The sequence below is a fragment of the Bombina bombina genome, chromosome 1 (assembly GCF_027579735.1).
Source record: "Bombina bombina isolate aBomBom1 chromosome 1, aBomBom1.pri, whole genome shotgun sequence".
In the NCBI taxonomy this organism is placed as follows: domain Eukaryota; kingdom Metazoa; phylum Chordata; class Amphibia; order Anura; family Bombinatoridae; genus Bombina; species Bombina bombina.
This window is the reverse complement of record NC_069499.1, coordinates 1,295,455,218-1,295,470,126: the sequence shown is the minus strand read 5'-3', so window position 1 is coordinate 1,295,470,126 and position 14,909 is coordinate 1,295,455,218. Positions and strand designations below refer to the sequence as shown.

The 14,909-nt window shown below is 37.3% G+C and overlaps 1 protein-coding gene across 2 annotated transcripts in view; it reads left to right on the top strand.

Moving 5' to 3' along the window:
* DPY19L3 (dpy-19 like C-mannosyltransferase 3) overlaps positions 1–14,909 on the top strand; it is a 193,283-nt gene that overhangs the window by 165,575 nt on the left and 12,799 nt on the right. For both annotated transcript variants that reach the window (XM_053701707.1, XM_053701698.1), the window contains exon 17: positions 11,063–11,195. In XM_053701707.1, coding sequence (XP_053557682.1) covers positions 11,063–11,195 — 133 coding nt within the window. The remainder of the gene's footprint in view (positions 1–11,062; positions 11,196–14,909) is intronic.

The window sequence follows — 14,909 nt, the reverse complement described above, 5'->3', positions numbered from 1 at the left end:
ATAATGAAACAGGCAGTAATGCAACTGGTTTATTCACTCCAATTCATAAACAGTAGATAATAAATCTGACAATAGTACTTCCTCTAAGTAATATTTACACAAACTATTTTATTTTTTAACTTCACAATATATAACCAATTGTTCAGTATTTTGGAAATTGCTGCTACTTTACAGTTGATTTTTGGTATTAGATTTGTGAATTCCAAGTAGTCTTTCAGCCACCACCTATTTCAGGTAATATTTCTGTGTATTTGTATAAACTTTCTGCTATAATGTAGAAAGCAATTACTAATTTATAGACTGCAGTGGGATTAATATTCTATCTGTTTAGCTGTTTTCTTGCTCCTTTATATGAGATTAGTTATTTTTTATATGGTAGAAATTTTTAATTGCGAGAGAACTACCAGCTGAAATGAATAATGTTTTTCTATGCCTAAAACTGATGATCATGTTTTAATATTATTCACAATCTCAGCTAGACTTCTACAACTAAATTAGCTAGTTATTATTCATAATCAGAAATCTTTATTTATATAGATACATTCATCAAAACTTGATAAACAAAAATATAAAATCGTAAACTTTGTGAATTTGGTGATCATTTTTTTAAAAGGTTAATGGATACACTGTCCCAGACTTTTTAATCGAGTCATTCCTATGTTTCCAAAAAGACCTCAGAAAAAAAAACAGAGGGAGACAATAGTGTAATCCTGTTAAAATTAACCATGAACTGCAGAATTCAGTTCTCCATTACTCACGTGGTTCCGAGCTTTTACCAAGCTCTTTAGGGCAATGTTATGTTGGGCTCATAACCAGCCACACCTCCGGTGTATATTCAAATGTATTTATTGTTAAAATGAAATGAATTCCCTTACAGGCACATCAGGTAACAAATGGTTCATATATTGTATCAAAATCCCCAAAATGCTCTTAAGAGGATAAACAATATTTCTTTATACCTAATTGTCACTTCACTTAGCTCAGAAATAATAAATGTTCTGACTTTTTAGTCTTTTTCAAGAATCTGCCATCTACTTAAACTGATGATATGCTGAGTAATCACTAGATCAGCAAAAAAAATGATCTCCAAAGTGAGATTTAAAGGGCCAATATGGTCGAAAGATTATATGCTCTAATTCATTTGGCTTTTGTAAAAACTAGTTTCCACTGGATAGAAAGAAGTAAATCTTTTTATGTGCAAGGTACAGATGTCTATACAACCATTAGCTTGTGATTTCCAAACATGTACCCTGTACGTTGCCTGTCACAAGGGCCTTCCAGGGCTGTAACAGTGCAGGTCACACCAACAGTGTAAAGACCATACTATTTCTGTATCCTCACTGCCTGAGTACATTGGCTGTCATTAAGGTGTTAAAATAATTTGTAATAGTTTCAGGTTACTTTGCGGGACTGTGTTGTTGCAACAGTAAGCCGGAGTAAATAGGCCTTAATTTTACTTGTTACTGACTATTAAGATCTTGCTTTTGGCTTTGTACATAGCTAGACGAGATTCAGAGTTCGGCATTGTATTCTTGTGTTCAGTTCGTATGAAAGGTGATCTGTTAAAGGAGATCATGTCTGAAATGTATTGAGCATTGCCATATACATCTATAGTTGCATGAGGCACCCAATAATTGATGTGAACCACTAGCAATTTGAGAAAACAGTTAAAGGTGCCTGTGGGCTTTTGACCTTCAAGGTAGTCCTAGAGATATGGTCGGATCTAACCAATATGCAGAATTCATAAATAAGCTATTGCCCCTGTGAAGTATCTGGTTTCGCTATTTCAAGACTGTGGATTTTATATAATTTTTCACTTCACAGTGGAACTTATTCTATGTGCCAAGAAATGAGTGGGTGTGAGATAGATAAAATGGAGCTCAAATCATTACTGTAATGAAAGGCATGTACAAGTCCCTTTTGAATTTTATAAATTTTCAAGTTGCATTGATGTGGCAAGTTTGTTCTGCAAAATATACGTTTTATTGTATAAGTAAAAAACATAATTTATGTAAGAACTTACCTGATAAATTCATTTCTTTCATATTGGCAAGAGTCCATGAGCTAGTGACGTATGGGATATACAATCCTACCAGGAGGGGCAAAGTTTCCCAAACCTCAAAATGCCTATAAATACACCCCTCACCACACCCACAATTCATTTTAACGAATAGCCAAGAAGTGGGGTGAAAAAGAAAGGAGTAAAAAAGTATTAACAAAAGAATTTGGAAATAATTGTGCTTTATACAAAAAAACCATAACCACCAAAAAAGGGTGGGCCTCTGTTATATTCCTGTAGCTTTAAGAACTAAGACCAACCCACTCCTTCACCTCCCTTTAAAGGTGTGATCAGTACACCTGTGCTTTGCTTGATAATTGAAGTTTGTAGTTCCCACTCTGCTTCAAGCTCAAAAGCTAAAATCTACAGATCCTGCTTTTGTACCTGTTAAAGGAAATCCTTGTTGTCATTTCTCCAGCTTCTAAACCTAAGAAGCATTTCCTGCCGCTTTACATTTCAGGAAACAGACTTTGGCAGCATCTCTTGCAAGTCTGTGTTAACTCTGCAGTCTGATTTTCCAGCCAGCTCCGTTACTGAGTGTTTACCTCTACCAGGAAATAAGAACAGCTTCCCTGCTGTGATCCATTTTGACTCAGTGCCAACTTCGCTCTCTGCAGTTCTAAACTCACTCGCAAGTATCATTAATTTTATATACAATTGTCTCTAGCTGTATATATTCTTATCCAAAGATCTGCTGACATACAAAATGTTAAAGTGCACACAACTGGTTAAATCTGGCTCTCTCCTTCTCTCTGTATCACACACTCTGCCTGCTGTAACCTGATACCTCTTGATATATGGACATTGCAGACTGCAAATCAGTTTCTCACTTCTTAGCTTAACTAAAAAGAGACTTTGCTATAAAATTCTGCTTTTCTCAGACAAGTACCAATAAGCTGCTTGTTTGCTGCCTTCTATCTTTAAAGAACACAACTCTTTACAAGTGTGTAAAATATACAAAGGCTTCATTTCATCTGTTTTATTCACTTTATTTTGATTTTGTAAAGTGTTATAAAAAGAACTTGTACTAAGTAAACCAGCTATCTCCCTTGGTAATAACCTTTTGTATAAGCCTGTTTTACTTAAGGTTCTCTGGGAATAGCCACATTATACAAGCTTATAACAGAATTATCAAGCCATAAAGAAATTTACTAACATATATACATTATAGTTTAAAGCTTGTATATAGAAAAATCATGGATCCTGCCTCAATGGCAATTGAAATAGCTTCCTTAAACCAGAAAGTTGAAATTTTAGCACAAGGTTTGACTGAAGTTAAAAATGAAAACCACACCCTGAAGAGGTTATTGATGGCTCTACTTATTTAAAAGGCCCAATCACACACCATACTGTTCCTTTACTTGTCTCTTGTAACATGGGTCATACAGAATACATTAAGTTTGATATCATTCCTAGCTCACTACACCCCTTAATATTGAGTTATCCTTGGTTAAGAAAACACAACCCTCAAATAGACTGGAGCAGTAACACAGTAACTTTCTCTTCCCCATACTGTTCTGCTACCTGTTTTCCCTGTGTGGAAATCAAAACTCTACACCCTCATATACCATTGCAGTATTCAGACTTTTCAGATGTATTTGACCTTAAGGAAGCCGAAAATCTACCTCCACACAGACCTTATGATTGCCCCATTGATACTAAACCTGGGTCTATCATACCGTTCGGCCGAATTTTTCCACTCTCTCAAAAAGAATTAAAATTTCTCAGAGAGTACCTAGACGATAATCTAAGGAAAGGTTTTATTTCTACCTCAACCTCTCCTGCAGCAGCGGGCATATTCTTTGTCACAAATAAAGATGGGACCTTACGCCCAATCATTGACTACAGAGCATTAAACTCTATTACGATTAAAAATAGGTATCCACTTCCTTTAATACCTGAATTACTTGAACGGTTAACAGATGCAACCATTTTTACCAAACTAGATTTGAAGGGAGCATACAATTTAATCAGGTGACGAATGGAAAACAGCATTTAGAACCCGTTATGGTCTCTTTCAATATAATGTTATGCCATTCGGGTTAACTAATGCTCCGGCCACATTTCAATTTTTCATAAACAATATTTTCAAAGACTTAATGGATGTGTGTGTTGTAATATATCTAGACGATATTTTGATATACTCCAAAAATCTAACTGATCATGTAAAACATGTAAGATGGGTTTTGTCTAGATTAAGAGAACATCAGCTATATGCCAAGGCTGAGAAATGTGTATTCCATGTAAAGACAATAAAATTTTTAGGTTACATAATTTCCCCTAACGGTGTAAACATGGATCCAGAGAAGGTTACATCCATACTCAAATGGCCTGTACCTACCTCTGTGAAATCACTTCAGAGGTTTCTAGGCTTCTCTAATTTTTATAGGAGATTCATCAAAGGATTTTCATCCATTGTCCAACCTCTAACTAAGTTAACCGGTAAGAATTGACTCGTTTGGACTGTAGAAGCCCAACAAGCTTTTGAGCATTTAAAAGAATGTTTTACTTCAGCTCCTATCCTACAGCTTCCTAATCCAGAATTTCAATTTGTGTTAGAGGTTGATGCTTCTACTGTTGGTATTGGTGCTATTCTCTCCCAACAACAAACCGATACTTCAGTCCTACATCCTGTAGCTTTTTACTCTCGACTCCTGTCTATAGCTGAAAGGAATTACTCCGTGGGGGACCTGGAACTTCTAGCTATCAAATGTGCCCTGGAACACTGGAGACACCTACTGGAAGGGACACTCAAACCTTTTACAGTTCTTACAGATCATAAGAATTTACAATATCTTAAAAAAAAACAAGACCTTGTCATCAAGACAAGTCCGATGGTCTTTATTCCTGGACCGATTTAACTTTCAGATCACATATAGACCAGGTTCAAGGAACATCCAAGCTGATGCTCTTTCCCGTTCTTTCATTAAACATAATGAAAAGGAAGAACAACAAACAGTTATACCGTCGACCAAGTTTATAGCTGTAACTTCTAGCCTACAAAAAGACATTTTATTAGCTTTACTAAAAGATTCTACCATTCCATCATGCTGCGTAAAGGACACCACTTCAGGTTTATACTTCTACAACAATTTGTTATACGTTCCTCCTTCTGTAAGGAAGGAGATCCTACATCTACATCATACGAACCCTATGTCCGGTCATCCTGGAATCACTAAAACCCAGGATTTATTAACAAGGAATTACTGGTGGCCTGGTTTAAGACAAGATGTAGTTACCTTTGTGTCAGATTGCCATGTATGTGCAGCTTGCAAAAAAGAACACCACAGACCTTTTGGTTTACTAAAACCATTACCTATACCTGAAGTCCCTTGGACCATGATTGGAATGGACTTCATAGTCGAATTACCACCATCTAATTCATTCACAACCATATTAGTGGTTATAGATCATCTAACTAAACTCTCTCATTTCATACCTCTTAAGAGAATTCCAAACGCTCTCACAACAGCTAAAACATTCTTTGATCACATCGTGAAACTCCATGGTTTACCGACCTCTATAGTCACTGATCGAGGGACTCAGTTTACATCCAGGTTTTGGAAGGCACTATGTAAATTGTTAAGAATCTCCTCAAGAATGACAACAGCATTTCATCCCCAATCTAATGGCCTTACTGAAAGACTGAATCAGACTTTGGAGCAATACTTAAGGTGTTATATCTCACAGAACCAGGATGACTGGGTTGAATGGTTACCGCTTGCAGAGTTCGCATACAACAATTCCATCAACTCTTCTACTAAAGTTTCACCCTTCTTTGCCACTTATGGTTACCATCCAACCACTGTACCCAACTCCATCTCCACCTCGAAATCACCTTATGCTCTGGATTATGTCTCTAATTTGAAACAAACTATGACTTCCCTAAAGATTCACTTAGAGAAATCTAAATGTACCCAAAAAATCTAAATGTACCCTCAATACTCAGTTGGCGATAGAGTTTGGCTCTCAACAAAAAAACTCAAATTAAAGGTACCAAGCAAAAAACTGGCTAACCAGTTCATAGGTCCGTTCAAGATAAAAAGAATGATCAACCCTAATGCAGCGATTCTTGATCTACCTGTATCTTACAGGATATACCCATCCTTCCATGTTTCTCTATTTAAACCCTATCAAGGATCTGATGTTTATATTCCTCAATTCATCAAGGACTCTCCCCAGCTGATAGAAGATCAAACGGAATTCGAAGTGGAATCAATTCTGGATTTGCGCCGCCGGAGTATCTGGTACATTGGAAAGGGTATGGTCATGAGGAGGATTCTTGGATACCCCTTAGGGACTTACATGCTCCCCAATTGCTCACATCATTCCATTGTCTACATCCTGACAAACCAGGTTTGGATCCCGGAAGGGGGCGCCCCTGAAAGGGGGGATCTGTCATATTCCTGTAGCTTTAAGAACTAAGACCAACCCACTCCTTCACCTCCCTTTAAAGGTGTGATCAGTACACCTGTGCTTTGCTTGATAATTGAAGTTTGTAGTTCCCACTTTTGTACCTGTTAAAGGAAATCCTTGTTGTCATTTCTCCAGCTTCTAAACCTAAGAAGCATTTCCTGCCGCTTTACATTTCAGGAAACAGACTTTGGCAGCATCTCTTGCAAGTCTGTGTTAACTCTGCAGTCTGATTTTCCAGCCAGCTCCGTTACTGAGTGTTTACCTCTACCAGGAAATAAGAACAGCTTCCCTGCTGTGATCCATTTTGACTCAGTGCCAACTTCGCTCTCTGCAGTTCTAAACTCACTCGCAAGTATCATTAATTTTATATACAATTGTCTCTAGCTGTATATATTCTTATCCAAAGATCACAACTCTTTACAAGTGTGTAAAATATACAAAGGCTTCATTTCATCTGTTTTATTCACTTTATTTTGATTTTGTAAAGTGTTATAAAAAGAACTTGTACTAAGTAAACCAGCTATCTCCCTTGGTAATAACCTTTTGTATAAGCCTGTTTTACTTAAGGTTCTCTGGGAATAGCCACATTATACAAGCTTATAACAGCCTCATGGACTCTTGCCAATATGAAATAAATGAATTTATCAGGTAAGTTCTTACATAAATTATGTTTTCTTTCATGTTATTGGCAAGAGTCCATGAGCTAGTGACGTATTGGATAGCAATACCCAAGATGTGGAACTCCACGCAAGAGTCACTAGAGAGGGAGGGACAAAATAAACAGCCATTTTGCTGAAAAAAATTAATCCACAACCCAAATATGTTTATTCTCAAAAAGTAAAAAGAAAAACTTAAATCATAAGCAGAAGAATGAAACTGAAACTGCTGCCTGAAGAACTTTCCTACCAAAAACTGCTTCCGAAGAAGCAAATACTTCAAAATGGTAGAATTTAGTATGCAAAGAAGACCAAGTTGCTGCTTTGCAAATCTGATCAACTAAAGCTTCATTCTTAAAAGCCCAAGAAGTGGAAACTGATCTAGTAGAATGAGCTGGAATTCTCTGAGGCGGGGCTTTACCCAACTCCAAATAAGATTGATGAAGCAAAAGCTTTAACCATGATGCCAAAGAAACGGCAGAAGCCTTCTGACCTTTCCTGGAACCAGAAAAGATAACAAATAGACTAGAAGTCTTCCTGAAATCTTTAGTAGCTTCAACATAATATTTCATAGCTCTCACCACATCCAAAGAATGTAAAGATCTCTCCAAAGAATTCTTAGGATTAGGACATAAAGAAGGGACAACAATTTCTCTATTAATGTTGTTAGAATTCACAACCTTAGGTAAGAATTTAAATGAAGTCCGCAATACTACCTTATCCTGATGAAAAATTAGAAAAGGAGATTCACAAGAGAGAGCAGATAATTCAGAAACTCTTCTATCAGAAGAGATGGCCAAAAGGAACAGCACTTTCCAAGAAAGTAGTTTAATGTCCAAAAAATGCATAGGCTCAAATGGAGGAGCCTGCAAAGCCTTCAAAATTAAATTAAGACTCCAAGGAGGAGAGATTGATTTAATGACAGGCTTGATACGAACCAAAGCCTGTACAAAACAATGAATATCAGGAAGTTTAGCAATTTTTCTGTGGAATAAAACAGAAAGAGCAGAGATTTGTCCTTTCAAGGAACTTGCAGACAAACCTTTATCCAAACCATCCTGAAGAAACTGTAAAATTCTAGGAATTCTAAAAGAATGCCAAAAAAATTTATGAGAAGAACACCATGAAATGTAAGTCTTCCAAACTCGATAATCTTTCTAGAAACAGATTTACGAGCCTACAACATAGTATTAATCACTGAATCAGAGAAACCTCTATGACTAAGCACTAAGCATTCAATTTCCATACCTTCAAATTTAATGATTTGAGATCCTGATGGAAAAACGCACCTTGAGATAGAAGGTCTGGCCTTAATGGAAGTGGCCAAGGTTGGCAACTGGACATCCGAACAAGATCTGCATACCAAAACCTGTGAGGCCATGCTGGAGCCACCAGCAGCACAAACGATTGCTCCATGATGATTTTGGAGATCACTCTTGGAAGAACTAGAGGCGGGAATATATAAGCAGGTTGATAACACCAAGGAAGTATCAACGCATCCACTGCTTCCGCCTGAGGATCCCTGGACCTGGACAGGTACCTGGGAAGTTTTTTTTTTAGATGAGATGCCATCAGATCTATATCTGGAAGCCCCCACATCTGAACAATTTGAGAAAACACATCTGGGTGAAGAGACCATTCTCCCGGATGTAAAGTCTGACGACTGAGATAATCCGCTTCCCAATTGTCTATACCTGGGATATGAACCGCAGAAATTAGACAAGAGCTGGATTCCGCCCAAACAAGTATCCGGGATATTTCTTTCATAGCTTGAGGACTGTGAGTCCCACCCTGATGATTGACATATGCCACAGTTGTGATATTGTCTGTCTGAAAACAAATGAACGGTTCTCTCTTCAACAGAGGCTAAAACTGATGAGCCTTGAGAATTGCACGGAGTTCCAAAATATTGATTGGTAATCTCACCTCTTGAGATTTCCGAACCCCTTGTGCTGTCAGAGATCCCCAAACAAAAAAAGTAAAAGTGAAAGTTGGTACTCTTACAAATTGATTCAAAATCTTTAGATCCAGAACTGGTCTGAATGAATTTTCTTTCTTTGGGACAATGAATAGATTTGAATAAAACCCCAGATTCTGTTCCTAAAACGGAACTGGCATGATTACCCCTGATAACTCCAGGTCTGAAAAACACTTCAGGAAAGCCTGAGCCTTTACTGGGTTCGCTGGAATGTGTGAGAGATAAAATCTTCTCACAGGCGGTCTTACTCTGAATCCTATTCTGTACCCCTGAGAGACAATACTCTGAATCCAATGATTTTGGACCGAATTGATCCAAACATCTTTGAAAAATTTTAATCTGCCCCCTACCAGCTGAGCTTGGGAGAAGGATTAGGTTTCTGTTCCTTATTTTGTCGAAAGGAACGAAACCGGTTAAAAGCTTTAGATTTACCCTTAGGTTTTTTATCCTGAGGCAAAAAACTCCCTTCCCCCCAGTAACAGTTAAACTTATTGAATCCAACTGAGAACCAAATAATTTATTACCTTGGAAAGAAAGAGATAGCAATCTGGACTTAGAAGCCATATCAGCATTCCAAGATTTGAGCCACAAAGCTCTTCTAGCTAAAATAGCTAGACGTAGATTTAACATCAATTTTGATAATATCAAAAATGGCATCACAAATGAAATTATTAGCATGTTGAATCAACTTAACAATGCTAGACAAATCATGATCCGATACTTGTTGCGCTAAAGTATCCAACCAAAACTTTGAAGCAGCTGCAACATCAGCCAAAGAAATTGCAGGCCTAAGAAGATGACCTGAATATAAATAGGCTTTCCTTAGATAAGATTCAAGTTTCCTATCTAAAGAATCTTTAAAAGAAGTACCATCTTCCGAAGGAATAGTAGTACGTTTAGCAAGAGTAGAGAGAGCCCCATCAACTTTGGGAACCTTGAAGAAGGAATAAAAGAAGTACCAGGCGTATTCCATTACTTAGAAATCATATCAGAAATAGCATCAGGAACTGGAAAAACCTCTGGAATAACCACAGGAGGTTTATAAACAGAATTTAAGTGTTTACTAGTTTTAATATCAAGAGGACTAGTTTCCTCCATATTCAATGTAATCAACACTTCTTTTAACAAAGAACGAATATACTCCAATTTAAATAAATAAGAGGATTTATCAGTGTCAATATCTGAGACAGAATCTTCTAAATCAGATAGATCCTCAATAGAGAAGGATAATTCAGTATGTTGCTGGTCATTTGAAATTTCATCAACCTTATGAGAAGTTTTAAAAGACCTTTTACGTTTATTAGAAGGCGGAAAGGCAGACAAAGCCTTCTGAATAGAATCAGAAATAAATTATTTTAAATATACAGGTATATATTGTGCATTAGATGTTGAGGGAACAGCAACAGGTAATAGATACATGTTATGCATGTAAAAGTTTATCATGACAACTCTTACAAACCACAGCTGGTGGTATAATCTCCACAAGTGTACAACAAATGCACTTAGCTTTGGTAGAACTGTTATCAGGCAGCAGGGATCCAACAGTGAATTCTGAGACAGGATCAGATTGAGACATCTTGCAAATATAAGAGAAAAAAACAACATATAAAGCAAAATTATCAATGTCCTTATATGGCAGTTTCAGAAATGGGCAAAAATGCAAACGGAATAGCCCTCTGACATAGAAAAAGGCAAGAGGCAAATAGGAATGGGGTCTAAAATAATGAAAATATTTGGCACCAAGTATAACGCACAACAAACAGAAAAATATTTTTTGGCGCCAAAAACGTCCGGAAACGACATACTCGCATCATAGATGATGCAACCTTGTGAAAGGACCCGGCGTATTGTATATCCCATACGTCACTAGCTCATGGACTCTTGCCAATTACATGAAAGAAACTAATGTTTTAGATATTCTCAGTGTCAACAACAACTTGTCTTTTATTTAAGGTCCAACACTCCGAACAATGCTGTTTTTGCGGGGAGTATGCAATTGTTAGCTGGTGTGAAACTTTGCACTGGGAGAGTCCTAACCAATCATCCACATTATGAAGACAAAACTCTCAGAGAAAGGACAAAAAAGGTAGGTATGAAAAAGTAAGAGTTTTAATTTGGTAAAAATGCAAGTGCCTCTTATTTCTGAGCATTTTTTCACTGCTAGACAGTGCTAGTACGTGTGCCATATTGATAACATTGTGCTCACTCTTGTGGCGTTACCTACGAATCAGCACTGATTTGCTACAATGCAAGTATGTAGAAAGAACTGAAATATGGGGTAGTCTTCAGAAGCTTAGATACAAGGTAATCACAGAGGTAAAACGTATATTAATATATAGTGTTGGTTATGTAAAACTGGGGAATGGGTTATAAAGGGACTATCTTTTTAAACAATACTAATTCTGTAGTAGACTGTCCCTTTAATTCTATGTCATCAGAAGCAAGCCCCCAGTCATGTATTGCTGCTCCTGAGCCTACCTAAGTATGATTTTCAACAAAGGATACCAAGAGAACAAAGCAAATTAGATAATAGAAGTAAATGTGAAAGGTGTTTAAAATTGTATGCTCTTTCTGAATTATGACAGAATCATTTTGGGTTTTAAAAACAAGGGTATATTCAGACAGATTTATACAGGTTTTACTTAGTCATTTTTGTTCTACCAATATATCTATAAGTTATTTTAAACATACTTCAATTATGAAATATACAAGACCGAATGCAAGAGTCTAAGATTTAGGCCTAGATTATAAGTGGTAACACTGCTTAAGTTAAATAAATATGCTCCTATTCTTGCTCTTATATTACAAGTTGAAAGTAAAAAGTTTGGGCTCTAGCAAAAGCCTCAGGTGTGCTATCATCTGGAAGTCAGATTGTGCAGCCTTTATCCCATAGACTTCTTTGGGACGCACTACAAAACTTGCTTTGGCTTGCACACTAGCCCAAAGGAGCCAAGTGAGCTAAAGCCGAAGGTGCGTTAAGAAATACTTGAAATAGCATTGTTCTTCACTTAAAAGAAAATGTTATTTTTAAATGTATCTATATATATATCTATCTACCTTTATACAGTTTTTGTGTGTATATATGTGTATGTGTATGTATATGTATATATATATATATATATATATAAGAAAAGGAGACGCACTCGCCGGGTCTTAATAAATGATGTATTTAATCCACCAGTGACGTTTCGGGGTAGTAAGCCCCGTCCTCAGACCAATAAAATATTTACAAACAATGCTGACTTATATTACCTTACCCTCCACCAAGATTCTATGCCGGAAGTGTCCACAGCGTTCCCCCAGCGCCACTGCGCAGAACCGGGGGTAGTCATGGCAACCGGAGTAAACAATACTCACAATCAGACATCAGACACCGGGTCCTACGGTCACGCCCATCTGCACTGTAAGTGCCAAAGGAAGCCGTAAGAGCCGGATAACATTATACAGGGTTAGTTACAATTCTGTTGGAAAGAAATGACAACAATAAATTATTCGAAACATGTGGCAATAATATCCTAAGATCAAAATATTCAATATCTCAGACAATTTATAATCTGACTAAAGGTTATATATCTAATATAACAAAGGGATATGTATAATCTAGAGATAAATCTATAGATAAGCCATCAAATAATCCATCAAATAATCATCAACGATTTTTTAAAAACAATTTATGTGAACAGATTTTTGTTTAAAGGAAACAGTGCCAATCTAAATTTACATTTAGCCCATTTGGCGTTATAGTATTCAATGTATAAATCCATCTGGATTCTTTTTGCAGAAGTAGTTTGGCTCTGTCTCCCCCTCTATTGGGCCTGGGAACATGATCAATGATGACATAACGTAAGTTGGACACTGCATGGCCAGCCTGCGCAAAATGTCTGGCCACAGGTTGTTCAGATTGTTTTTTATCAATGGCTGCTCTGATTGCAGTGCGATGGTTGGCCATGCGGGTCCGTAGGTCATCAATTGTTTTGCCCACGTAGTATAACCCACAGGGACAATGAATCAAATAGACCACATATTCAGTGGTATATACCATTCAGTGGTATATATATATACATACATACACACACAGTTGTACACACAGTTGTATTTAAAAGTTTAGGCACCCCTGACAATTTCTATGACTTTTATTTATAAATAATTGGGTGTTTGGATCAGCAATTTCATTTTGATATATCAAATAACTAAAGGACATAGTAATATTTCAGTAGTGAAATGAGGTTTATTGGATTAACAGAAAATGTGCAATATGCATCAAAATGAAATTAGACAGGTGCATAAATTTGGGCACCCCAACAGAAATATCACATTAATATTTAGTAGCGCATCCTTTAGCAGAAATAACAGCCTCTAGACTCTAGACGCTTCCTATAGCCTGTAATGAGTGTCTGGATTCTGGATGAAGGTATTTTGGACCATTCCTCCTTGCAAAACATCTCCAATTCAATTAGGTTTGATAGTTGTCGAGCATGGACAGCCCGCTTCAAATCACCCCACAGATTTTCAATGATATTCAGGTCTTGGGACTGGGATGGCCATTCCAGAACATTGTATCTTTTCCTCTGCATAAATGCCAGAGTAGATTTTGAGCAGCGTTTTGGGTCGTTGTCTTGTTGAAATATCCAGCCCCGATGTAACTTCAACTTTGTGACTGATTCCTCAACATTATTCTCAAGTATCTCCTGATATTGAGTGGAATCCATGCGACCCTCAACTTTAACAAGATTCCCAGTACCAGCACTGGCCACACAGCCCCACAGCATGATGGAACATCCACCAAATTTTACTGTGGCTAGCAAGTGTTTGTCTTGGAACGCTGCGTTCTTTTGCCACCATGCATAACGCCCCTTGTTATGACCAAATAACTCAATCTTAGTTTCATCAGTCCACAGCACCTTCTTCCAAAATGAAGCTGGCTTGTCCAAATGTGCGTTTGCATACCTCAAGCGACTTTTGTTTGTGGCGTTTGTGCAGAAAAGGCTTCTTCCTCATAACTCTCTCATACAGCTTCTCCTTGTGCAAAGTGCGCTGAATTGTTGAACGATGCACAGTGACACCATCTGATGTTGTAGGTCTTTGGAGGTGGTCTGTGGGCTGTTTTTGACCTTTCTCACCATCCTTTGCCTCTCCGATATTTTTCTTGGCCTGCCACTTCTGGCCTTAACAAGAACTGTGCCTGTGGTCTTCCATTTCCTCTCTATGTTCCTCACAGTGGACACTGACAGCTTAAATCTCTGCGATAGCTTTTTGTAGCCTTCCCCTAATCTTTGTTTTCAGGCCATTTGAAAGTAGTTTTAGGCCCCCATGTTGCCACTCTTCAGAGAGAGAGGATATAATAAACATCTACTAACATCTACCAAACAGAAGGTAGATCAGATGGATAGGAGATCCCTTATAGAGCAACCCAAAAATGAAGCCACTAAAATATATAGTCAAACTAGCCAAAATAGTAATCTCAAATTTATAACTAAATTTAATAGTCGGCATCATAAAATTAAGAGTATTATGAGAAAACACTGGCAAGTATTAAGGTTAGATCCAATACTGAAACAGTGTATAGGTGAAAAACCTGATGTCATCTTTAGGAAAAATAGGGATCTTAAAAATATTCTTGCGCCAACTAAATTGAGAGGAAAAAAGGAACAAGGTCATAATTTGGCTCGGTGAGGACGAGTGAGCACAGGCACATATAAATGTACAACTCAGGACTGTGTCATGTGCCCCCATATTAGTAAAGAGAATAACCTCTTCTATAGTTCAGATGGCTCTAAAGAATTTAAGGTTAAAAATAAAT